The sequence below is a fragment of the Juglans microcarpa x Juglans regia genome, chromosome 7D (genome assembly GCF_004785595.1).
Source record: "Juglans microcarpa x Juglans regia isolate MS1-56 chromosome 7D, Jm3101_v1.0, whole genome shotgun sequence".
In the NCBI taxonomy this organism is placed as follows: Eukaryota; Viridiplantae; Streptophyta; class Magnoliopsida; order Fagales; family Juglandaceae; genus Juglans; species Juglans microcarpa x Juglans regia.
Window position 1 is genome coordinate 22,307,815 of NC_054606.1, and position 27,798 is coordinate 22,335,612.

The 27,798-nt window shown below is 37.6% G+C and overlaps 1 protein-coding gene across 1 annotated transcript; it reads left to right on the plus strand.

The window, feature by feature from the left end:
* Positions 1-449: 449 nt before the first annotated feature.
* On the plus strand, positions 450-27,722 carry LOC121238458 (rho GTPase-activating protein 7). Its single transcript, XM_041135313.1, has 22 exons — positions 450-1,136; positions 2,877-2,913; positions 6,725-6,801; positions 7,129-7,199; positions 7,278-7,356; positions 7,498-7,642; positions 7,829-7,948; positions 8,556-8,633; positions 8,766-8,821; positions 8,905-8,974; positions 10,240-10,327; positions 15,848-16,091; positions 16,563-16,784; positions 17,583-17,936; positions 19,700-19,749; positions 20,721-20,781; positions 20,864-20,947; positions 22,376-22,489; positions 22,561-22,730; positions 23,594-23,663; positions 26,725-26,931; positions 27,184-27,722. Exons 1-22 carry the CDS (start codon positions 1,083-1,085, stop codon positions 27,361-27,363), a joined length of 2,631 nt encoding a protein of 876 aa, XP_040991247.1. The 5' UTR covers positions 450-1,082; the 3' UTR covers positions 27,364-27,722.
* The last annotated feature ends 76 nt before the right edge of the window (positions 27,723-27,798 follow it).

Here is a 27,798-nt window from a genome sequence, read left to right on the forward strand (position 1 = left end):
TTATACCACATATTTGTTAATGTTAATTTTTATTTTAATTTTTTTTTTAGCAGGTGTGTGATTTAAGCTGTTAAGTAGAATTTTTTTTTTTTAAAATAGAACCATTATAAAAAAAAATGGATAGTTGTATATACGTCTTATTAAATACACAAATAATTATGTAATTTTAAAAGGTGGAGTTCGGATAGTAAGATGAGATGAAATAATTTTAGATAAAAGTTGAATAAAATATTATTAGAATATTTTTTAATATTATTATTATTTTAAGATTTTAAAAAATTAAATTATTTATTATATTTTATATAAAAATTTAAAAAAATTATAATAATAAAATGAGAATATTTGACTGATGATGAAATGAATAAATTGAATTCGGAGAAGTGGAATATCTTATCCCAACATGTTTACCATAGTGTCTCGTGCCAGTCCATCCCAGTCCACGGTTACTCTTTACCCTCTTGTCTCTGCGAGAGAGATCACAGCCAAAAAGTAGGTGAAAAGCGAAGACAATAGTATTTACTCTCCGCCACAACCACTGTCGATCTCCCTCTACCTAATCCACTCCGGGGGGGAAAAATAAAAGGAAACTTGCCCTATTATATATTCGAAAGATGGAGAGAGAGAGAGCGAGAGTGAGTGCGCTTTAACTTGCTAGTTTGCTACTGCTCTCTTCTTGGGAAAGCATCGTTTCTTCTTGGGAAAGCAAAAGCAAATGGGAGGAGAGAAGATCGTCTAAATTTACAGGGAGAAAATGCCATAGAAAATTACTTTTACATTAACATATATTTATAGAAAGAGTGTGTGTTTGTTTGTTTGGGAGAGGGAGTGGGGGATTCGGTTGGTGCTTCTTTACGTCTGTCCAATCACAACCCTAGTCTTCGAAACTCTGCTAACTCCCTCTCGCTTCAGATCCCTGCGATTTCCCGTTCCTGTTGATGCGCCGATCTGCTGGTACATTTTGGCTTTACGCGATGGGGGGCTTCGTTCGGTTGGTTTTGTTCCAATGTTGAGGATTTCCGGTGGAGATTGTGCGTGGATTCGGCACGATTTTTATGTATTGGCTTCGGAGCTAATTGTTTACAATGGCGGCTACGTTAGCGGCTTTCGAGCGCCCCAGAGCTGGGGCCTCCAATACGGTATGGCTCTTTTTGGTTTGTTTGGGTACGGCCGGGATAATGGATGGAGTTGGAAGGAAAATTTTGGATTTTTAATTTTATTTTTCTTTTCTTTGGATGTCAAGTGAACCGAAGTTTCAATTCTACGTTCTTTCTTCTTCTTTTCTTTTCATTCTTCTAAACTCTTTAATGGAGAATCTGGCATTTGTAGTTATCTGTTTCCTTTTCTTATAATGCATTTAGTTAAATCGGGGCTCTTCTTTGAGGAAGTTAGAAAGTAAAGTAATTGAAGTCCGAATCTTGTTATTACAAATTCCGAAAATTAATTTTCTAAGAAGTAATTAGTTTAAAGTTATTATTAATTGATAATTATGGGACTATTGTCTATTCGATGACTGTTGTGTTTTACTATGTTGGTATGAGCGGTTTTAGGAAATAATTTTCAGCTTTTCTTAATCACATAGATAGTGAAATTGAATTTAAGCTCTTGGTTTTTCGAGAACTCTTATTATAGGCGATTAGTTAAGTCATATTGGGCTTTGATGGACAACTGAAACTTAATAGAACCGCTATGTTAGTATCATTTAATCACCGGACTTGAGATTGGGTTCTTCCTGATAAATTGATGTAAATTCAGTCGTTTCCCTTCATTTTTTTCTTCTCTTTGCGGAAGAATTTTGTCCAAATAACTTATTTTTGTATTTTTGTCTCCAGTGTTGTAGCTACTTGCCTATGGATCATATGATCTAACCCTTTCGTCCCTTAAGAACACCCCACTCCTAGTGAACGCAATACTCAGTTTTAGGTTTCTGGTATGGCACAATGATACTTTACTAGCAAGAGTCAGTAGCAGCTTCCTAAGAATTTTATATATTTGTTTCATGAAAAATATTCTGGTCTCCTTCTAGAATACATGGGATAAAATTTGTCATCCTTCATACTTAAATACTAATAAATATGGAGCTTTATAAAAGTTAGCGATCTCTAGTCCAAATTCATTGGTTTTCAAGTTAACCCTTGGGGCTTGGCCCAAGTGGTAAAGGCCTTGGTATTGGTGGTGTGCTCCCTCTAGGTTTAAGATTTGAATCCTCTTGGGTGCAAACAATTTCTAGGGGCTATTGGACTGGGAGAACTTCCCCTTGAATAACCCAGATGTGCACTTGTGAGAAACTCCTTGCCAGGGCCTGTGCACCCCCGGGATTAGTCGGGACTTTGTTCTTGGATACCTAGTGCCAATAATAAAAAAAAAGGTTTATTTGATTACAGAGAAGTGCAGACATCTTTATGTGTGGGTATGCATGGTCAGTTTGGCACTATCCTGATCGCATCAAACTCAGTAATTTAATTCTGCAGCTTGGGGAAAAATTGTTGGATTTTTTATATTTTATAACCGACTTATTATCCTTGCCTTGTAATCCGAGCACAAAGTGGCTGTGTTGTTTGGTATGTTTTTCCCTGACTCGGAAAATCGCTGTTTCTGGTTGAATTTGGAAATTAGAACTAATGGAACTTAAAAGCACCATTTTTTTTTTCCATTTTTTTAACATTTTGAAACTTGGGTGTTGTCCTTAATCATTCAAGTTTAAGTTTAAATCATATGGATTTTATTGATAGGTTGATAATGATTGTGCTATTTTCTTCCACCAATGAAATTGTAACAGACTCTCTAATCATGTATATGCTTTTTCATCTATTTCTTAGTGTTAAACTCTGTTACATTGTGGTGATTACTCATGGTTTTAACACATGACAATTTGGCAGGTTTTCAAAAGTGGCCCACTTTTCATTTCTTCGAAAGGTTGGTTCTGAAGAAATTGTTTGTGCTATTCTTTCTTTGATTTTCTTTCTTGGGTATCCAACAATCTTGTTTGTTTACATTGTTATCATATAGACGTTTGATCTTTTGTGTGACTGCATCACTTTTTTATGCACTCTACTTACTAGGGAATCAGATTCATTTTACAGCAATAATTTCCCTTTTAAAAAAACTTACAGCAATGATACTGTCCATCAGAATTTCATGTCTAAGAAATGACCATATCTTAGATCCTTCTGCAATTGTTTACTTTAACATTTTTTCATGCTACTACTTATGTCCACAGCAAAAGCTTGAATCTGTTCAATGTTGAGGGAGATTCAATCTCTGATTGGCTCATTGTCAGCACAAGTTTTAGTTACCTGCTACGCTTAAGTTTAGAAAACGTGCTTACTATTGCTACTTATTCCACAAATCACTAGTGTTAAGTGGATGGTATACAATTGCATGAGACAAGGGTATTCAAGGAGATTTTGTATAGTTTACTTAATTTATGAGGAATGGGATGTCATCATTAAAATAGTATGACAAATAATGATTGGAAATCCTTAAAATAACAAGGAAAGAAAAGAAAGAGCTAGATTAATTTTCAATTTAATAAGCTACACATTTTGAAAGCACACTCAACCAGACATATCTTTCATGAGGAACAATTTTTTCTGGCATTACTTTGAGAAGAGGAATTTTTTTTTTGATAAGTAAAAATATTATATATATATATATATATCAAAAAGACTAACCAAGTACACTGATGTATACAAGAGAACACCTTGCCCATAATAGAAAACCCCTAATAACCCAAAAAGCCCGTGAAAAACAACCCAAAATACACCAAGCCCGACCCCAACCCCTTGTTTTCCTTAGAATTAAAACTCTGCCCAAAAACCCCACCCCAACCCCGTGTTTCCCGTCTTCACAATGCTCTCCCTTTAGACTTTTCTCTAGTTGAGCTACCACCCTTAGCGTCGTAATTGATTGTCGAAAAAAGACGCTGTAACTCCCTGTTTTTCTTGAAACTTGATTTGGTTTCAAGCGAGTGGCTTGCCTCGATCGCAGTAATTAATTCTTTAAATTGGTCTTCGCATCCTCCATGTGAAATTTCCACAAACTGCTGAATTTCGTTAACTTTAGGCAGAATCCAATCTGCTATTGGAGGAAGAGAGACCAAGGGAGCCACAATATCCCCAAACACAGTATCCAGCTGCACTCCTGACTCTAGGCAAGACACCAAAGCCAAATCCATATTCAATCCCGTACCTCCTCAGCAACTCCATTGGTTATCTCCAATGGTATGACACCAAGTCCTTTCACCTTGGGTGACCCTTTATGTGTAACTTCAACGAGTCCCTTCACCAATGGTATGACACCATTTTCCTTCAACTCCGACGAGGGAGCCATAGTTTCTTCGGGTATAAAAGTCACCTGAGGTGAATGGCATTCTATTACAGATGTCTCTACGCCGATACTCGACGTAGAACCCACTTGAAATAACCCAGACTTCATTTTGACCCGCCATACTCTTTTGGATCTGGTTATAGGAATAAGACCGAATCCAATTTTTCATTTTCCTTTATCTGAGTTTAAAAGATTCGAGCCTATTTTAGTCTTGTTCTTTACAACCCTGTTGCCTCCAGTTGAAAGCAGGTCTATTTTAGTAGACAAAAAAGCTATCGCTGCCTTCAATTCGACAAGTTGGGTTTCCATCTCCTTTAAAGAATTATGCATCGCGACAAGCTGGTTTTGAGACGTGATCTGCAAACCACTTACATCATTCCCCTCACTATGAACCCTGGAATCATGACCGGTCTTCAGAGCTGCCACATATGATCATCTCGCTACCGTGGATGTACTATGGTCTTTATGATTCACCTCTAAGTTGATATTCTCATTCTTCTTTTGGTTTTCCTTTGACCCATCAGCGAAAAGCATAACCGCAGCTCTGTGTAATTCCGCATCAAATTTCTCCCAACCCATACCTTCATACCCTTTAGGAATGGCTACAACACTCTGCCGGCCTCCACCATATTCAGTGACAGTTAAAAACCTACCATGCTTATTGGAGCATCTTTGAGCCATGAATGTTCTGCTGCCTTCGCGCAAGTGTTTTGTGAAGTCCAAATTTTTTCCCGCTTGTAGTTCTGCTTCCATCGTAGCCGTCAACCATTCTAGACCACTGCGACCCATCACTACAGATCTCCACACCCTTCTACTTCTCTCCAAAATTTTTAATGATGATCTCCATGATTCTGGCAAAGGCTCAAAAGCCTTCTATTCCACCCAAAAGCGCACCAGCTGACCCATACTGATCAACCCTTCGACTTTAGATGCAGGGGCATCCCACGCTGAAATGCATCATTCTGTCGAGTAAAAGCAGTGCGCGAAGGTGGCTGGAGTTATCAGGTTGGGAAAACCAGAGGCCAAAGGCGCACCAGGTTGGTAAAAACAGAACCCCTTAATTGAGATAACGGAAACTTCCAGTCGTCGGAGAATGACCGGCGTTGGAGACCCCACAATGGGGTCGTCGGAGTCCGTCGAACACGTCTGTAACGATGGCTAATGCAAAGGCTCAGGTCGCGTGAAGTAACGGAAAAACAGCAGAATACTCCTAGTCGTTGGCAAAGGACCGACGTCGGATGCCTCACATCGGACTCACCGGAGTCCGTCGTCCAAGTCTGTGGCGGAGTTGAAAGTGTACGGCGACAGTACAACACCTTCGACAGAGATGAAGTGAAAAAACCAAGTTCGCCGGCAAGGACCGACGCCGGACGGCCCTCAGTGAGGATGCCGGGGTCTGCCGGCCTCTTCTGTGATGGAGGTGGATGATGGGTGAGGGGTGGCAGTGGGTTGGTTGAGTTAGGGTTTCTCGCTTCACTGTTCACCCACGGGAATCGCAAGGTACAGAGAGAATTGTAGGAATTCTCATTTGCCACATTAAGAGGAATTACCATTTGAAGGAGTTTATTGGCATGGCTCTTTTCTATTCATAATCTTCATGTTTACTTTTACACAAGTTCATATTTTGTAAAATAAATTTGGGTGCGAAGTCTGCAAGTCTCTTTTAAGTCACGTTTGGATTCGGCTTTGATCTTAACTCATTTGATCTCATCTCATCTAATCATTACAACTTTATCAAATTTTCACACAAAATATAATAAACAATTCAACGTTTTCAAATTCCAAAACAATAATAATATTAAAAAATAATATTCTAATAATATTTTGTTCAACTTTTAACTCTCATCCCAACTCACTATCCAAACCTCACATTAGTCTCACATTAGTATGCAGCTCTGTTTTCTTCTGCTTCTCTATTCTTTTAATTTATGACTAAAATCTAGTAAAAGAAGTGAGGTATAAAAACCGGCATGCATGGTGGTTTGGGGTTCAATCCATTTTGACAATTTGTATGCTCTTTTCTATCACTACGAAGGGCTTTCCATTTTTTGGTGCCATGTGAATGTGTCATTTGTTAGCCCATTTACAAATAGCCCAAACTTTTAGAGCTAATTGGTTTACCAATAGTGTTTAATCTTTCAACTAGCATAGTTTTTGTTTGTGAACTATGAATTATCTTGAGCAATCTCATATGTTCCACCATTAGCACCATCCTCTTGCAAAATAATGGATGTAATGGATTCCCCTTTGTTGTGCTAGGAGTTTCCCATTTGTATGAAGTTATTTTTAAAGCATTGTATTGCATGTTATTTTCAAAGCATTGTATTGCATGTTATTTTCCTTTTGCATAGGAGTAATTTTAATGTTGCTTATGTTTCCCTCGTTTGAACTTCCGCAGGAATAGGCTGGAAGTCTTGGAAGAAGCGGTGGTTTATCTTGACTCGCACTTCTTTAGTTTTCTTCAAAAACGATCCTGTTAGTACCTGCCATTTCGTATCTTTTTTTTTTTTTGGTATAAGGATGTTCATATGGTTATTTACTTGGCCAGTTTCTAGATTTATTTCTTGTTCACTATTCTACGATATTGTTATTGGTATTTAGTGGATTATGTATTCATTCTAGTTACCTGTCAAGGTGCAGCTTTAGAGATCTAGGATTCAATTCCACTCTAGGAGTTCTCCTGAATTATGCCGTGTGTGCTTGGGTTACGCCCGTTGTGTTTTTCAATAAAACATCGATTACTTATCAGAAGAAAAATAAGTTGAATAACAAATGATTTGTTTTCTTTTTACTGTCATGTAGAGTGCACTTCCGCAAAAAGGTGGTGAAGTGAACCTGACTTTGGGAGGCATTGACTTGAACAATTCTGGAAGGTATGCATGATCAATGCAATTTCCTTGTAGTAGTGTTCTCAACCATTTGGCTTATAGTTGTAACTGTTTATCTTGCAGTGTTGTAGTTAGAGAAGATAAAAAACTGTTGACCGTATTGTTTCCAGATGGACGTGATGGCAGAGCATTTACCCTAAAGGTGCTTAATTTACAAGTGTATTATTACTATTAGTTTCTTCGATCGTGGCGCAATAATTTACATATCACGGCTTCTCATTTTCCTGTAAGAATTCTTGTTTGTATGCCCTTCTGTTTTATGTGTGCTTTCTCCTCATGCCAGGCTGAGACATCCGAGGATTTGTATGAGTGGAAGACTGCCCTAGAACATGCCCTTGCACAAGCGCCGAATGCTGCCCTTGTAATGGGACACAACGGGATTTTTAGGAGTGATACAAATGATACAATTGACGGGTCTTTCCATCAATGTCTGTATTTCTTTATTATTCATTAAAGATCTTCATTGAAATATCGGTTGATCTTTTTGTCTGTGTTTATGTGTGCACTTGTTTATACACATCTATGGGCACACACAGACAGACACATACCTGCATATTAATTTATTTAGGTGTACTTATACTTTGGTATCACAAGAATTCATGTGTATCTTCCAGGGAGGGATAAGCGTCCTGTTAAGTCCTTGGTTGTTGGAAGACCAATATTGCTTGCACTAGAAGATATCGATGGAGGTCCATCCTTTCTTGAGAAAGCTCTCCGTTTTCTTGAGAAGTATGGTAAGTTGAGATACATAATTTTATTTGTGCGTGTTTTTGAACTTCACTGCACATGTGATTTTTTTTGGCTCTGCTGTAAAGCCAAGCCTCTTCAATATGTATTACTATCAACATTCTTTTGTTTTCTCCTCCTTTCCCAAGTTATGGTTGAGAAACATGTTATTTATTTTAGCTGTTTCCTGTTTTTTAGGTGATTGATTTGTTTCATTTAATATGACATACATAATACAAAATACGCATTCCTCACTCTCTCTCTCTCTCTCTCTCTCACTTCAAGCAAATGAAGTAAAAACTTTCAGATTCTACCATGCAATTTTTGTACTAATCACCAAATACAAGGATAAAACAGTTAATGTATGTTTAGCTCTCTCATATTCTTGTACAATTAAAAAACTCATCTTTGAAATCGGTTTTGTGACTGCATAAAAAAATGCACTAAAATTGGTTTCCTTTTTGACTGATTCAACTCGAATCGTTCTGATTCAAACTGTTCTTCGATCCATGGTTTAAGTAATTGTATGAGGGGAGAAATAAAGGAAAATGCATGAAAAGGGTTTTCCTCTCACGCTATTGTATGCGGTTTGCTTATTGACTTGTTTTGCAACAGGCACTAAAGTTGAAGGGATTTTGCGACAATCTGCTGATGTTGAGGAGGTAGACCACAGGGTTCAAGAATATGAGCAAGGTATCTGTTCTGCTTCTCCAAATGTTTTTATTGTTTGTAATTGAAGAGTTAAGTGTTGTTGAGCCTATGCTACTTTGTTGTTCACATGCCTTTCAAACTGAGGTTCTTCTTTAATTTCCTTACTGCTTTTAGGCAAGACTGAATTTGGTCCTGATGAGGATGCTCATGTCGTTGGTGACTGCATTAAGGTAGTTGTTGTCACTACCTAGCCTTCTTGACCAATATATTTAATACATGTGATTCAACTTCAGCAAAGCTGTTTGATCTGCAGCATGTTCTTAGGGAGCTACCCTCCTCACCAGTTCCAGCCTCATGTTGCACTTCATTGCTGGAGGCTTACAGTGAGTTAAATTAACTTTTTTCCATTTTCACTTTTCCTTTCTATATATAATTATTTTACCATGGATGGTTCATGTTGAATAACCTGTCATTCATTTTTCTTTTATAGTCTCTGTAACATTTATTTGGGAGGTGGTTGTGATGAAAACGTTGTCGTCATTACACACAAAATGAAAAAAATAGTAAAATCACTCAATCACTCGAAAGGGAAGATAACTTGTGATGACCTGAAAAAAAGCTAATATTTGAAGGTCTGAAAGTTGTCCCCCCCCCCCCCCCCCCCCCAAAAAAAAAAAAAATCAACTATGGTTATTGTTTTTATTTTAATTTAGTGTAGAACCCCTGTAAAAGACAGCCAAAACATATGGAAACATATAGAAAAAAATTCTGATTTGTGTTGATTACCGGCATAATATTTTAGATTTCAAAACAAGAACTTAATTCCTACCCTCCTGGCTGTCCCTTTTTAGTATTTGAATTATTTTTTGGGTTTTCTTCATTGCAGTTCATTTTTTTGTGAGACTGATAGTTGGAGACCTTGGATCATTTCCATTTTCCTAGCTGCCCTTTTTCATTGACTCTATTTGAACATGGCCATTTGATCAAGTTCTATACTGAAATGATGTGGTAATACATATAAATAGGCTCATCTTCACTGGCCGAACTTGATTCTTGTCTTGGAAACAAGTCATAAATATTACTGTTTGTGAGGCAGCATTGTAATAATCGGGTCATATGAATGGGATGGTAGCCTTATGTGGTGCCTTTGGATGGAGAGAAGTGGTTGATGCTTTGAAGACCGGGAACGTTCCTTGGATGCGCTCAAGATTTTTCTTTGACACCTTGTATTTATGGGCTCCTGTCATTGTTCTCAATGGGGCTATTTTTCATGACTGTCTTGTATCCATTTCTAGTCCTTAACTTGCAATTAAGTGTTGTCATTGTATACCTCCTGTGTACTTGGGCCATGCCTATTTTTCCTTTCAATAAAATTTATCTTACCTATAAAAGAAATGAACGGTATAGTAAAAGCCCTTTAATTTTGGTCAATAGGATATTGGAACTGATTCACTTGATATCTTAAAGAGCGAATATGGATTATCTTAAGCTATTTGGTTTAAATAATTTTTCCATGAATGTTTGCCTTATTTGATTATTTTACAATAAACTTCGGGTGCATTAGACTAATGATCTTATATTATTTTGTTGGTTTAACTTTTATATGCGTACTCAATTAATGTTGTTTCTCTGCTCTTTATTGGATAAGAAATTGATCGAAAAGAAGCTCGGATAAATGCAATGCGGTCGGCAATAATGGAGACATTTCCTGAACCAAACCGACGTTTATTACAGAGGTAATTTGTTCTATCTCTTGCATGTATTTTTCCATTGCTAACCCTTAGGGGTTGGCTCAAGTGGTAAAGAAAGGCCTTGGTCTTGGGCGTATGTTGCTCCTAGGTCTAAGGTTGAAATCCCCTTGGGTGCAAACAATCTCTAGGGGCCATCGGACTGTGATTTTTCCCTTGAATTACCTGAGGTGCACTTGCGGAAAACTCCTTGCCGAGGCCTGTGCACCCCCAGGATTAGTCGGGACGCTGTTCCTGGACATCCAGTGCCAATAAAAAAAAAATATATTTTTCTCTTGCTTCCAAATATGCATCTTTAGCATTGTCAAGCTTTGCATTCGTAACCTTTTGTTCTTGGACTTCTCATTTTAAAGCATGTACATCTGACTTTTTTAAATTTTGAAATATTTGCTTCATTCTTTACTTATCAAATAAATAAAAACATATTTGTGAGGCCCAAGTTTCTTGGGACTGAAATTGGCTCTCTCCATGACGAGTGAAAATAAGATGCATTTATCAAAAGCATTGGGTGCGCGTACCAATAAAAAGAATATTCTTATGAGAAGATGATACATGTAAAAGATTTTTTTGGATAATTAAATGTGAATTTTAATGATACTTGTAAAATGCATAGCTTGGAACTAGCCTGAAAAGGAAAATGTTTTTTAATGAGAATTACTGCTGAAAAGGCTTGTGCACTGCTTTGCTTAGATGTGCCTTGGGCTGGGTAGCCAGTTTTGGAAACTACTCATTATCTTTCTTTTACATGGACTTGTTTATGTGGTTCCATGTCCATCCTTTGGATTGATATGCCTTCCACAGATTTTCTATACCCTTAGCTATGCTTTATCAACATTACTTGGGAACGGTGAGTTGAAAGTTACGGGTAGCATGACCTATAAAAAAAAGTATTAATTTTACCTATCAAAAAGAAAGTTGGGGGTAGCATGGTACCCTTTATAGTAGGCACTATTTGGAACTAATATGTGGTTCTGGTGGTTGGGTTCATGTATTTGGGGTTTACTCCCCAGGGTTGGGTCTAAAGCAAGGGATGAATCATGAAACCAAGATTTGTTTATGGATAAATCTAAGAGCAAAGCAAAATGTTAGTGATAACAATCAAGAATGAATTTTAAAACTAATCATATAAGCGCTATAGACTAAAAATTCAAATAAAGTTAAATGTTGTGCCTGAAATTTGTGTTTTGATAAGTAAAAAGAGATTTTATTAATCCACGTAATTAGGCAATGCCCGAGTACACAGGAAGTATGCAAGAATGCGCCTAATTACAAGCTATGCGTTGCGAAAAGCAGCATAAAAGTCATTAAAACTTGTTCCATTCAATACAATAGATGAGACCCATAGCAACAATGTATGAAAGAAAAAGTCCCTAAACCCAGCTGGTGAACATAAGCAACGACAATTTCTCTCATTCCATGTGCACCACATTAAGCATAGAGGCACCATCTTCCAAACAGCCGCGATGTGACGATTGCCCTGGATTCCTCTCCAACATGACAATAAATCTATCACCTTCCTAGGCATTACCCATGCAAGCAATACCGAGTCTAGTGAAGATTTCATCCCATAAAGCCTTGACTACTTCACAGTAAAGAAGGAGATGATCCCATGATTCACTATTGTGTTTGCACATGAAGTGCCAATCTATTATGTAGAGGCCACGCTTTTTCAGCTTGTCAATAGTCAATATTTTTCCATGGAATGCCAGCCAGCTGAAGAAAGCAACCTTGAGGGGAACATTGCTCCTCCAAATGCACTTCCACGGGAAGGCATTGGAAGAGTGAGTCGTCAATACCTTGTAATAGGATCTGACTGAGAAGTTCTTGTTCCCTGTAGGTGTCCAAAGTAATCTGTCCTCCCCTCCTGCCTATAAATTCAGCACGTATAATGCATTGTAAAATTCAGCCATGTCTCCCACCTCCCAATCCTGTGCAGCTCTAATAAATCTCACGGACCATTGACAGGAATCAGTAGAGATGTCCATGTTATCTGCCACTAAGGCACCCTTATCTAACGCAATCCTATAAAGAGAGGGGAAATTGTTTTTCACAGCAACATCACCACACCAAATATCGTGCCAAAACCTGATTTGTGTGCCCCTTCCCACCTCATATCTGAAATTACCAAGTAAATCTTCCCAACCATTATGGATAAATTTCCAAACTCCCACGCCATACGCCCCTCTTACTTAATTAGAGCACCAGCCTCCCCAAATGCTCCCATATTTAACGTCGATGATGTTCCTCCATAGAGCATCCCTTTCTCGATGATCCACCATAGCCATTTTCCTAGAAGGGTCTTGTTGAAGGTTCTCAATTTTCCAACCCCCTACCTGCCACAAGACAAAGGGGCGCAGACTTTATCCCATTTAATGAAATGGATTTTTTCGCGTTCTCTAAACCTCCCCACAAGAAATCACGGAAAATCTTCTCCAGTCTATTCGCCACCCCTGCAGGCAAAGGAGATAAATATAAAAAGTACGTTGGGAGATTGGATAATGTACTCTTGATTAATGTGATTCTACCACCTTTAGACAAGTAAATACTCTTCCAACCCCACCAATTTGCATTCAATCTTCTCTACAATCCCATCCTACATTGCCTTAGATATATGAGGAGCCCCCAAAGGAAGTCCAAGATACTTCATGGGCAAGGATGACACCTTGCAGCCCAAGATGGCAGCCAATTCGCTCAAATTATTAACCAAGTCAACTACAACCATTTCAGATTTCGATAGATTCAGCTCAAGATCGGAGATAGCTTTGAAGCAAAGCAGGAGGGCTCTAACAAATCTGGTCGGAATCCGGCTCAAAAAAATCAGCGTGTCATTTGCGAGAAGGAGGTGAGAGGTTGATAAGCTACCATGTGAGAAACCACCCACCAAGAAACTCGAGATGAAACCCTTATTCACCACCCCCCTTCAACATTCTACTCAGCACATCCATTACTAAAATGAATAGAAGAGGGGGATAAAGGGTCCCCTTGTCTCAATCCTCGAGAGGTGTTAAAGAAGCCTTCAGGGGCACCATTCACCAAAATTGAGAATCTGACGGTTGTGATGCAATGTTTCATCCACTGGCACCATCTTTCTCCAAAGCCATACCTACCAAGTATATACACCAAGAAATCCCAATTCACGTGATCAAATGCTTTTTCCATATCCAATTTACATAAGATACATGGGGTTTCCGCTCATTCATTAGCGATGAGGACCGAGTTTTTGTGACTTCAAGATGATCTGTCCCATAACTTTGCTCAACCGTTTAGCTAGAACTTTTGAGATGATCTTGCATACCTCACTCACCAAACTTATGGGACGAAAGTCTTGCACCTCCACCGACCTCGCCCTTTTTGGAATGAGGGCGATGAATGAGGCATTAAGGCTTTTCTCAAATTTCATTAATGAGTGAAATTCAAGAAAAACCTTCATAACGTCCTCCTTGACAATGTCCTAGCAAGCTTGAAAGAAAGCCATTGTGTAACCGTTTGGGCCCAATGGTTTGTCTTTGTCCATCCCTTTTAGCACGCTTAGCACCTCATCCTCTTCAAATGGCCTCTCCAACCAAGCCACACTTGATTGATCAATCAAATAAAAAACCAGCCCGTCTACCTTAGGCCTCCATTGATGATGCTTCGTCATAAGCTTCTCATAAAAGTGGACAATGTGATCATTAAAAGCGCCATTGTCCAAAAGATCTCTACCTTCCGAATGAAGAACCTCAATGGCGTTTTTTCTTCGATGGGAATTAGCTACTCTATGGAAGAACTTTGTGCTATTATCCCCTTCCTTCAACCAAAGGGCACGAGATTTTTGCCTCCAGGAGATCTCCTCCATAAGAGTGATTTTTTCCAGCTTAGCTACTATAACCATTTTCCTTGCCTTGTCATCAGCCGAGAGGGCCCCATCCACCTCTTTTTCATCAAAACGTTGCAGCTCCTGAAACAGATTATTCCGCTAGTTGTTAATGTTCCCAAAGACTTCCATATTCCACTTTCTCAAATCGGTTTTCAAGGCTTTAAGTTTCCTGGCTAAAACAAAGCTAGGAGTGCCCATGAATTGATATGCAGACCACCACGATCTTACTTTATTCGTAAACCCATCAGCCTTTAGCCACATGTTCTCGAATTTAAAGTATCTCTGTCCCTCGTGGAGAGCCTCACAATCTAATAAGAGGGGGAAATGATCAGAGCAAAGCCTGGGGAGCCGTTTTTGGCATAGGTTGGGAGTGGGCTCTGAAGCCCTCTTGTTAGACCAAGTGGTCCCCCCCCCCCCCCCCCCCCCCTCCCGCTAAAGGCAGATCAACCAAGTCCAGCTCAAAAATTAAAGCTGAGAAGTCAGCCATGGATGGTGCTAGAATCCTCCGACCTTTCACTCGGAAATCGAGTGATGTTGAAATCTCCTCGAATGCACCAAGGGCCGTCCCACCAACTGCACAAACCAGCTATCTCCCTATCGGCTATTGCTGCCATCATTAGGCCCATAACTCCTATGAAGTCCCATTTGAAACCATCTTCCACATTCGTGAAAGAACAAGCTACCGAAAATTCGCCGACATATTCCTTCACCAAATTAACTACTGTGCCTGAAAAATAATCAAAGAAATCCCAATTAAACTCGTCTATTTTTCAATTTTTTTACTTGTAAAAAAAGTCTTTATAATTTTTTTATGAGCTAAAAGATAGATTTTGAAATTTTCTTTGAACTGTACATAATTGTTTTGGGAAAGGGCTAGCTTCTCGGTTTGCCTTTTTATTTTTGGGAGGGGCTGCATGGCCCCACCTCGCCCCACCTTCCCTTCATCCTTGGTCTGAAGGGCTATGCCTAGGTGAGGTTCCAGATCATAAGAAAAAAAAAATGCACCCAGTTTTCTTCTTTGGGGATTACACAAAGGACTGGCTATTATTCTCTAATCTTTTTCGCAACATATGGATGTTCCAATCATTTCTTGTATCCTTATCTTCTAGATAGGAATTTCTCTTTTATAACTTATGTGCACTTAAAGTTGTGCCTTCTGTATCAATCTAGGCTTCTTTCACCTAAGGCTTTTTAACAAAAAATTTCTTGGCCATAAGCTTTTGGTTACCATTCTTTAGATATTCAGTAAGGATTACCACCTGGCTGCTTCTGTGCTTTACCCTCTAGTTAATTTTCAGATGACCTAGCGTCCAGGGAGTTTTCAAACACCATCTTCTGTAGACACTATCCATAGTTTGGCTGATACGATGGACATATAGTGCAAAATAATGCCTACAGTTCATTAACTAAATATGGAATGATGGGCTTTGATAGAATGTGTGGACTTTGGGTGCAGTCTATACCTATCCTCTATTGAGGCAGATTTGTAAAGACGGACACATTTGTGCTTGGCAGCATTAGTATTTGCCAGTTTTGTGGTGCGCTTGAATATGCATATTTTTTGAGTGAAGATGGTAGGAATTCTTCGGTGACGTTTGTTGCAGACTATATTTTCTTATTTCAGTTGTTTTCTTTTTGTCATGATTCCACAGAATTCTGAAGATGATGCATACCATCTCCTCTCATGCTCACGAGAACCGAATGACTGCATCTGCTGTCGCTGCTTGCATGGCACCTTTGCTTCTACGCCCTTTATTAGCTGGCGACTGTGAGTTGGAGGATGACTTTGATATTAATGGTGATAGTTCAGCCCAGCTTCTTGCTGCTGCAAATGCTGCTAATAATGCTCAAGCAATTATTACAACTCTATTGGAGGAGTATGATAATATCTTTGATGTAAGATACTCTCCATCCAGCAGTCTCTTGCTTGAAAAATGAGTCATGGTCTAACTGCTTTCTGTCATTCTGTGTTTACCTATTTTTAAGGTAAGCCTTGGGTTTATGCTTTTTTCTTGTTGCAGATGATGTTAGGAGAACCCAGTAATGTAGCCTCTGTTATTGGCATTTCATGTTATGTGTTATGCGTGTATTTCACCCTTTTTCTGGATGGTTTCTGTTCCAATAGGGAAGTGAGCTTGTCTGGAGTTCTAGAAGTGTGAGCAGTGCAATTGCTTAATGCTCACACCAGTGTTATGTTATCATAACCTGGGTACCATGGTCTTGACTGCTGTGCCCGTGTAACACGGACTAGGATGAAGTCAATTCTTATTTTAGCTTTCAAAATTGTCTTACTCTGCCATTGTTCGATTCTCAAGCAGGTGCTCAATTTTCTTTTAATTAATGGTCATTCTTCATCTGTTCTTTCAGGATGAGAATCTTAACAGATGCTCCATTTCAGCTGATTCTCGGATTGAAAACAGTGGGACAGAAGATTCATCTGATGATGAAAATCTAGATATGAAAGACAATGGTTACCATGATGCCGAAAATGAAGTTGATCCAGAAACAGATGACGATCCTGAACGTGTACACAGTGGAAAATTGAGTGAAAGTAGTGGTTATGCTGGTAGTGATCTATACGATTACAAGGTTCTCTCTCTTTTCCCTCTCCCAGTACACACACGTGAAAATAAGCTCGCAGAGAAGCACGGATGTTTAAATACATTTGAGCATAGAGATGTATTTCTGCATATTTGCATGTGTATACGTATTTGTATATTCACAGAGAGATACCCATTGAGCCAAAATATATTTTGATTTTCAATCTTGTGTTCTTTTGCATCTTCGATATTGTTACTGCTGCTGCCTCAAGTTTAATATGGAAGTACAGTCCATATGTTGGATTAGGTTTAATCTTATGCTGCTGATACTGATTTTGCTTTAGTACTGATGGTCTTGACCTATATTAGCCATCTTATTGACAATTAAGTCAGCTTTCATTGAGTCTGGCCATACCTTAGGTGTTAGCTACCTTCTCAAGTTTTCTTCAGATGATGAATAGCTTAAAACTCTATCAAATATTTCACTTTGGGTATAACTTCTGTTTGATATTAGTAGAAAAAGGTTGGACATTGTAGTAGTTTCCTTAAGTTTGTATATGGATGAAAGCATTGACAGTTTTATAATTCAATTTGCATAGGAAGAAAGTTACGTCTCATTGTTGAATATGCTTGGAAGAAACTGAAATCCCAAATTCTTGACTTCCAATTTAGTTCTATGTTAAGTTACCTTATATAGAAAGATGTTGTTATTCATGAGTCTGGCAGGTTGGGTGTACTTGAGCCATAATCCACACACAAACACACATGCAAGCATGGGTGCAGACGTTAGATTTCATTGATCATATAGGTAATTTGTTGACACTTGTATTTATGTACACTTGAACAGGCATTTGGGGTTGACGATTCAGATGTTGTATCCCCTAGCAAGAAAAACCACGCTTCGACTGAGAGTACAAATTTATGTGTTGATCATGAACAAATAAGAGATCCCAATGGTGACATGTCGGAGGAGCGAGGCAAGCACAATAAAGTAAATGATAAATCGATTAATGAGGTGGACCCTACAAGTGTATCACCTACTGGTGAGTCTTGTCGATCTGTGGGGGAGATTCTTTCTTCAATGGATCCAGTGCAACCTTTGTCAATGCCTGGAGTTGAATTAAGTCCTGGAAAGCCAATGGGAAAAGTTACGGCATCTGCTGTCAATGCGAAACGATCAACATTCTGGGGAAGGGGCAATGTGAGTAGCCATTTGTTTCTGCTTTCTTAGTATTAAATTAACCATCAGGAATTCTCAATTTGGAAGGAACAGGTTATATGATATCTTACTTTGAGAAAGATGGTTTTGAGGCTCTTTAAAAAAATATGTTTAATTGACCTAATTTATGTGCAAAGCTTTACTTTCCAGAATTTTCTTGATTTCTGTACTGTCTCTAGTTAGCGTATCTGATGTTTACTTCTTGTGTACTTGGTAACAAAATATTACTCCTAAAAAAATATGAAAAAATAAAAGATGATTCAAAGACTCTTGAATTGTAAATGGTATTCAAAGCCTCACGAAACATCTGTCTTGCCGTTGTTTCTACAATTGCTATAACAACTAACATTCTTTCTTCCTTGCATGTTCTCACCACTACTGTTGTCATTGATGATGCTATTCCTTTTGTTATATGCCATGCAATGTTGGCAAAAGCACGCTTTGTGCAAAGCGCATTGCTTACCAAAAGCAAAGCACACTTTTTGGTGCATTTTTAGTGAGCTTAACTGCTTAAGGGCATGCTTGGAAACTTTGAGAATTCTCAGTATTCTCAAAATTATCAAAATTTCTCATATTTTCATTCCCAAACATTACTCAAACACGAAACAGTTTTCAATTTCAAATTTTCAACTTTTTTATCTAATCATTATTCAAACACAAAAATCAGGACAAATTTTACAAACTTCAGAACTAAAATAATACTAAAAAGTGATTCAAATAATTTTTTAAGTTCATAATATTTTTATTCAACCTTTTTCTCTGTCATTTCCCAAACTCCAATAAAACATCTTCACTCAAACCATTTCACTGCTATTCACTAAATTCTGAGATACTCCAAGTGTCCAATCATGCCCTAAAGTTAAAAAACACCAGTTTGTATTTTTTGAAGAAAATATGTAAAATATTAGTTTTAACTGTTACCGATTGTCTGTAGCATTAATGTAGATGAGGATGATGAGAGTTACACATCTTTTGATGACAATGATATTCTTATGCTTAATGATGAGGATGACCATATATTTTAGCATTGCATTGTATTGTTTATGGTTTTTTGGTCATTGACTTTTTGTTTATATTTGATTCAGCCATGTACTTTATTTTGACCGTGTCTATCAAATATCCTGATTGTATATATATGTGTGTGTGTGTGTGTGTGTGTTGTAAAGAAGAAAATTATATACGATGCTATGTTTCAGGCAATTAGCTGATTACGTGATTATCATGGTTCATAATCCTCTAACATATTGAGTTAGTGGCTAAATTTATTACCATCTTGTTTTTTTTTTTGACTTTTTTATTGTATTTTATGAATTTTTGTTGTTATGCATTAGTTTTTAAAAATGTGCGCTTTACTTTAATCAGGTGCTCACCATAGGCTCTAGGTGATATTTGCCTTCAGCTTGTCTGACACTTTCATAAAGACTGATTTAATGAGATTTTTTTTTCCTTTTAAGTCAGATAATTTTATAAGTCGCTAAAGGGGAGCAATTAAGCATGCGGGAGTATAGGAAGGAAAATTAGCAGAATGAGAATTGTTTGTTTAAGTGCTGTCTGGACATATTAGTACTATTTAAAAAAGTGTCCTTGCAAATGACGAGTTAAATTTTATTACTTATGCTTGGGTAGACAGGCACATGATTTGGTTTGACAGAGGCATGAAACAAACAAGAGATGTTATATATTTTTGCAATGTATCTTTAAGTACAATGGCAGGGGTGTGAATATATTTGTGGGTTTTTATACAGGCCAGAAAGACACCCTCAATGGAATCGGTTGATTCTTCTGGAGAAGAAGAGTAAGGCGCTCGTATTTATTAGCACATTGCTTTATAGCATGTATTCTTAACACTCTTTAGTATCTCTGATTGACTCTGTTAATCTCAGAATCTGCATTGGTAAATATTGAGGCTTTTAACACCCCCCCCCCCCCCCAAAAAAAAAAAAATAAATAAAAAACTTGTCGGCTTTTATTTATGTTTGGATCCAAACCCTGAGGGGTAGTTTAGCTGGTCCGGCCTTGGGTTTGCTCCCCAATGGTCACCAGTTCGACAGTTCGAGTCCCCTTAGGGCCACTAGAGTTTTACCTGGTCGTTAACTTCAGGGCCCCGTCGGATTAGTTGAGGTGCTCGCAAGCTGGCCTGGACACCCTCGGTTATCAAAGGAAAATTTATGTTTGGATCCACTGTACAAGGAAAAAAATTATCTGTCAGCAATAACTTTCTTTGATGTCCATTGGATAAAGTTGTAAAATCCCCTGTTCTTGTAAAGTTGAGCTCTTCCAGACTGCAGTTTGCTAGTTCACATTATTCAAAATGGAAATGAGAAATATTAGAAAAAAATCTTGAAAGAAATTCCTCTTCAAATAAGAAAAATGATAAACACGCATCACTTTTCACAACACTTTTACGCAACATGTTTTAAAATGAGGGTATTTTTGTAAAGTGAACTTTACAAAAATACCCTCATTTTAAAACATGTGTAGTGAAATGTATTGTGTGGGTATCATTACTCAATAAATAGAGGGCGTAAGAACTGACCTTAATTTTTATGCGTTTTTACTTGCACAAGATTTAGGTTTTATGTTAGGTAATCATATTTAGGTTTTTTAGATTCTGTTGTACTCCATATATCTTGAAAATTCTCTTGCATGGGCTAAATTCTTTTTAAGCTTAAGCAACTGTCTGCAGGACGCAAGCTCTTCATTTAATGTGTTTACTACCCAAGTAACAACATTTGTGTAAACATTGATTTAGTTTATTATTCATAGGCTCGCTATTCAGAGACTGGAGATTGCCAAAAATGACTTGCAACACAGGATCGCAAAGGAGGTAATATTGCTTTTGCTGAAACAAAACTGAGCTAATTGTAATGATTTTGTTACTAACAAGATTGGCCATCATTTCTTTATAGGCTAGAGGAAATGCAATTTTACAAGCAAGCTTGGAGAGAAGGAAGCAAGCTTTGCATGAGCGGCGCCTGGCACTTGAACAAGATGTATTCTCTCCATATCGATTCAATTCCTGCCCTAAAACTTACATGTTGTCTTATGCTTCGAATTTGTTTGCATTAGATGTTCCACATATTGTGTCAGCATTACAAGTTTTGATGTTGGCTATAATGCTGCATGTGCTATCAGCTCTGAAATTCTGCCATATTATATGTTCTTGTTATTTTCTATGTTCCATCTAAATATTCTCAACTTATCAAAAGAAAATTCCAAATTTCTATATCTGTACAACTGCACTTAGAATAAATAATTAATATAGATGGATTGAAATAAAAAGGAAAAATCGTAGCAGAACTTTAGCAAGGGACCTTTTAAATTCTCTTGCCTTTTTTGGGGCCTAGTTTTCATAGTTTGCTTGTATCCATTACTAGTATCTTGTTTTTGTTAGGTGTATTCTTTGTATACTTCCTTTGTACTTGGGCTACGCCTACTTGTCCATCAAATTTTTTCTTTTTTATCTTACCTATCAAAAAAATGTTAAAATTTTTACAGCCGTGGTATAGAATTGATGGGATTGTAATATTGTATGGTGGCGTTTCATCTCATTTGATGTTGTCTTAGGATACAGCCAGTTGAAAATTCCAAAATGTGCTGAGGAAAGAAAGGTTTAATATTGCTATGTCATCTATAACATTTAAATGTTATACAATTGATAAATAGGTATAATTAGACTACTCTGAAGAACTCTACTTTTGTAAGAAGCATATTCAGGATATTTGGTTGCACTTATATTCCTTTTTTATCGGTAAGTTGCACTTATATTCCTTGTTAAGAATTGGGTTCAAGCTTTTCTGTGCTCCTTTTTATCAGTGGATTCATACATATTCGAAGGAGTGTAGTTGGTTCAATTTTCTCATAAGGGCCATCATCATATAATAACCATTTGTCAACAAAAGCCACTTCCCATTTCCAGTAAAATGCAAGCCAATAGCTGCAGAAGTAAGGAATAATGGAAACAGAAATGAGGTTTGATTTAAAATATGCCATGCTCAAAATTCTAGGATACTGGCTTGTTAGACACTAGAGCATGTTGCACCGCCTTCTAGAATCTTGTATAAAATATAAGAAATTAGTTTCCAATTCAGTATGTATGATTAATTTGTTATTTATTAATGCATCAGAATTTGGTTCTGATATTTGCGACATAAACATCTGATATATATTTCACTTCAATCACTTGAATCTCCCCTAGGATATTCCTAGAAAATAGTTGTGGGATCAGTGACTGACGTATTTTGCAAGGGTGAAGTATCTAAGAAACTCAGTTGTGTTTCTACTTTTTGCATGTTGTAAACACACTTGCACATATATGTTCTAAGCCGTACAGGCATTGCCTGTTTTCATGGGGAGAATAACTAAAAACATAGGTTCATTGCACTGTTTTCATTTGTCTTCTGACTTGTGAATGACTATAGGTTTCAAGATTGCAAGAGCAGTTGCAGGCTGAAAGAGACCTTAGAGCTGCACTGGAAGTCGGTTTGAGCATGTCTTCTGGACAGTTTTCTGGTTCGCGTGGCATGGATTCTAAGGTTTGTGTAGATCATTTTTTGTCAAATGCTTGTAAAATATATATTCTTATGACTTCTAAACTGATGTGAAGACAAGGGCAGAGCTAGAAGAGATTGCTCTTGCTGAAGCAGATGTGGCAAGGTTGAAGCAGAAAGTTGCAGAACTCCACCATCAACTTAATCAGCAAAGGCAGCATCACTATGGTTCCCTCTCTGATGCATCTGACCGTTATCAACACGTTCAAAATCATAATCCCCAACAGTGAGTTTGAGAAATCATGCTACTGATTTTTAATAATCAGATTATGATGTTATGTTATTAGTAGTATCCTCGTTTCTTTGACACCAATAGGACTGTTTATCATGCTTACAATGATGTTTATCAAGCTTACAATGATGATATCTCACTCAATTATGATCTCTCACAAAACTGGTTTATGATTTCATTTTGCCTTATTTCTTGGCATATTTGTCCCCATGTTATAGTTTATAAAGAGAGATTCTATAGGTACTACTAGTTGGTGTGCAAAGCTATTCTATCCAATTTCAACTCCTAAATCTAGTGATGTAGTAGCAATGTGTATTTAATCATGTGGTTTATTGGTGATGGTCTAGTTTCTAAGAAGTTTAAAAATGAGGAAAACATCTCTACTTCCAATCTTGTGTTGGTCAGATGAAAGTGATGGCGTAATGAACCAAAGGAGGCCCAAGCCGCATTTGGGCCATACTCCAAAAGAAATAGTTAATGGTGCAATTGGATCCCCTTGGAGCCGTCCATTTTTTATCATAGGGTCTTTTGCCTTCCCCCAACTCTAATGACCCATTTATATCAAAATGTTTCCTTTGACATAATAATTTTAAATTGTGTAGGCATGCATGATAGTATGCTCAAAGATAAAGTCATGTTATCAAGTTTACATGCCAGTCATCAAATGGGGGAAGTATCAAACATCTCGTGTCCTTCTTTGAACCTTGTCTTTTTCTTGGTTGAATATCGTAGTGTGGCAGAAGTTTAGGGATGTGAATATCCTTCCTGTTGAACGTAGAAGTTACTGCAATGCTACATTTCAAAATTTTGTTAACTTATATTTTCTGTTACTATATAAACATTGATTATTATTGCAGGAGATTTCTTCCGCAAGATTTTGATACAACACTTGCTTACTGTAACCATGACCGGAAACAGAGGACTGAGGTATTTTTTGCAATTTTTCACCTATCTGTATATATCTCAATTAATCTGAACATGTGTTTTGCTAGGATTTTGTAGAAAAGAGATGCTAATTCCAGTTAGTTCATCGTCACTTTCTTAAATTTGTTTGACCATTCTCTTTTTTTTTTTTTTGGTTTAGATGGTGTATAGTTTGAAAAAGATAATCCAAATAAATCCATGGTAACTTTTATTGTTGATATAATTTTTAAGTAAAAGTTCAATATGAAAGTCCATTTCTATATTTATTAAATCAAAATAATATTTAAAAGCTATAAATTAGAAAAGGGCATGGTAGAAATATTGTTACCAAATATTCATATTCATTCATTTTTATTATATACTTCTAAATATGGTTATTTACTTGCCGTTCCTTTTCATTCCCTTCTTTTAAAACATCCAAACAATGAAACAAGGAAGATTCCATTCCTTTCTTTTCTATTCATTATGCTCATTCCATTCCATTTATTATACTCATTCCATTCCATTCTATACATTCCCTTTCATTTCTTTTCCATTCCGTTCCATTCCATTTTGACAAGAAACTTTCTAGACAAACAAGGCTCGAATGCCATGTTGAAAATTGAAATAGTCCAAGAAGCTTAGGCTGTTAGGAAGTAGGCGAACAATATAACTTTTATTTTTTTGATAAATAAACAGATTTTATTAATAAAAGAATGGGCAAAATGCCAATTACAAAACTCTTATGCCCAAGCTAAGTAGGCGCATTAGAAGCAAGGAAATCATGTAAGTCCATGCCATTAAAGTCCATAGCAATAGCCCAAGTACAAAGAGTTCTAAAAAATAAAACTTCTAGCTCCTCCACCGATCTCTCCTTATTCTCGAACGTCTGCCTGTTTCACTCCTGCCACAAGCACCCACATGATGCATATAGGGATCATCTTCCAAACCACTTTGATCTGCTGCATGCTTATGATATTTGTCCAACATGCCATCGCTGCCACCACGGTCTCCGGCATAACTCACACTAGATCCAGTCTACTAAACACCTCGTTTTAGAGTTCCCTTGCTATCTCGCAATGTAGAAGAAGATGATCCACCAACTCACCCCCTCTTCTACACATGCAACACCAATCTGCTATGATTACCCTCCTTTTCCTCAGGTTGTCGGTGGTGAGAGTCTTTCCTAGTAAGCTGTCCACACAAAAAATGAGGCTTGAGGGGGTGCTTTGTGCCTCCAGAGTCTTCTCCAAGGAAACTGAGTATCGGGCTCTTGTGTGAGAGCCTTATAAAAGGAGCGAACAGAAAAGATGCCTTTCCTTGTAGGTATCCACCACATACCATCTTCATGCTGCATGTTCAGTCATATGGAGTATATTAGGCTATAAAAATCTACAAAACTGCTCATTTCCCAATCCTGTGCCGCCCTACTAAAGTTAATATTTCAGTGAATCCGCCCTCCCGAGACCCCCATAACTTCCGCCACTGTGACAACTTTGGCACTTGCAATCTGGAAAAGTGAAGGAAATAACTCTTGTAGGGCACTATTACCACACCAAACATCTCTCCAGAATCTAATCCTGGTTCCTACACCCACCTGAAGTCTGGAGTGTCGATTGAAGACCCCCCACCCTTTTCTTATGTGTTTCCACAGGCCCACTCCATAAGCCCCTCTAACTTCTCTAGTACACCATCCTCCCCATAAACCACCATATTTGTTTTCAATCGCCATTTTCCATAGGGTCTCTGGTTCCTTGTTATATCTCCACAACCATTTATCAAGTAACACCCGATTAAACAACCTCAAATTTCTTATACCCAAGCCACGATTAGAGATAGGACGACATACCTTCTCCCACTTAACTAGATGGAACTTAAACTCCTCCCCCATAACTCATGCACAGGCTAATAATGATCTATATTACTGGTATTGTCCCAGGCTAGTACTCTATTAAGGTCTATTTGATTTTCACCAACTGCAGGTTTCAGGCCCCTCCCTGAGGGCAAGGGGCCAACATCTGAACTAATTTTCCCTTTGTTGGATTTATATGTTTATATCCATTGAAGCCGCTAAAAGGGTGAATCACTATAGATGGCAACAGGGTGGGTCAGGATCCCCATTCTCTTCCAGTGAGGAAAAATAGATCCCCACCCTTCCCATCCTCCATCCTTGCTCCGGGGATTAACTCTATGCTATTGTCTATCTTCATTCCTTCTTCACATAAGTGTCCACTGAAGGTTGACTTGGCGGACAAATGATTTGGCATTTCTCATCTGAGAATATTCACTGATTGTGAATTTCAAAAGGCTAGTGATGAGTATCTGAGCATTAAGTAGAATTGGATACTAGTAGACCTGGAGAATATTTGAGATGAGCTGCTAATCTTTCCTTCATTTTATTATCTTCTGTTCTTTGATATCTGCTTAATCCTTCTCTAGACTGGCACCCCAAACCAAGATTTTTGCAGAGATCAGTGGCTCCATTTTTTTTTTTTTTTTTTGAGCAAGAGAGATTTTATGAATGATGAAAGAGGATGTTACTCTAGTACATAAGAAGTATACAAGATATCCACTTAACAATCTAACATATAACCATATTCCAGTTTTAGCTGCGGTGCCACATTAGCTCAGGCTGCCACAGATTGAGCCATATCTCTATATCTGTCCATTCATGCTTTTACTCTTCTTTTGGTGTCGTGGCGGGGGGGTTTGTTCCTCAGTTTTCTTTAGATGAAGTGAAAAGTTATTGATTCAGAAATGTGATTATATTCCAGAGGTGGTCATTATCTGCTTTTTTTGTTTGCCAAGTAGCTGTTATAATTTGAAGCTTACGTAGGAAGTATCTGGATTATTACCTGGATTATAACAGCATCGACCTCGTTTTTTTTTTTTCCAACTATTACCTGGATTATAACAGCATCCTTTCCGATCTATGTAGTTGATGCTTGTTCATTTAACATTTTTGCTTTCTTAAGACTGTTTGCCCTTTGGCATTGTCTATTTTCTAGGAAATGTTTATCTCCTTTTTTCTGCAAAACTCTTGTTTCAAACAATACGAATGAATGAATAGAATATATCGCCACAGGAGAGTTTGTTGGGCACGGACTGGAGGAGTATTAAAGGACAAGTGTTGGCATCTGGTAGCAATATCATGCAGTCTTCTCGAAAGCAATTCATGGAGTCAACAAGCTTGAGTGATTCAAAAAGTACCGAAGCATCCACAAGTATTTCTATGGATGAACTTAGTGCTGTTGATTCTGCCATCGTGCCTTCCACTTCCAGAGTAGTAGAGGCAAGACTTTTAACTATTTTTATGAATCTATGCACTTGGAGGGCAGTATTTTTTTTTTTAAATATATTAGCAACTTTTATCTTTTCAAAATTAAAGCCAGTCAAATGTTTTCATTTATTTGATTCTGTTCCAGCATGTATCTTGTTAAATCCAATTAGTTTCAGGAAATTGCAAAGACAGTGTCCAATTTTATCAGTAGGTGGGATTTATTTCCAAATTTATCCAGATATTGACATTGTAAGTTGGTTACAGATGGAGTATCCAAGACATCCATCTACAGCATCTTCTACATTGGTAGAATTGACAACTCGGCTTGATTTCTTCAAAGAAAGACGTTCTCAGCTCATGGAACAGCTCCACAACCTTGATTTGAACTATGGTACGTCTTCACAAGACTTTGTCTATAGACCATCGTCCCCACCATGGAATTGACTGACTGGAGATGATATGCTTCATTGACTTTGTTCAGAAGAGTCTTGCCTGACTTGTTATTGTATATTCTTCTACCCGATTACGTGTATCTTTATCCTCTAGTCCAACGTACGTAGTTTTGTTTAATATTCTGTGTTTCAAATGAAAGTTCTCTCTCTTGATTTTCCTTAATGTTGTTGGATTTTGGATGAGAAATTCTTTTCCATTTGTTCTTGGAGTTTGTTCTTTCTCCCATTTCTTTTATTTATTTTGGGTCATAAACAATGTAAGGAAGCATTCTGTGTCTTGTCAATAGTAAGTGGAGGTATGTTAATGTTGAACTGACATTTATAGTGAACTACTTTTTTCGTGTTTGAGAAGTTTTTCTTGTGCTTTATATTGACCCTTGGTAATTTGGATTAGAGCGGTGCTATTCTGCCGCTAATATAAAAAACC

Excerpts from the sequence above, each read along its gene's own strand:
- LOC121238458 (XM_041135313.1), top strand. The coding sequence starts at position 1,083 with ATGGCGGCTACGTTAGCGGCTTTCGAGCGCCCCAGAGCTGGGGCCTCC. Across the intron at positions 7,643-7,828 it reads TGACGGGTCTTTCCATCAAT|GGAGGGATAAGCGTCCTGTT; the intron begins GTCTGTATTTCT and ends TGTATCTTCCAG. Across the intron at positions 26,932-27,183 it reads CCACTTCCAGAGTAGTAGAG|ATGGAGTATCCAAGACATCC; the intron begins GCAAGACTTTTA and ends AGTTGGTTACAG.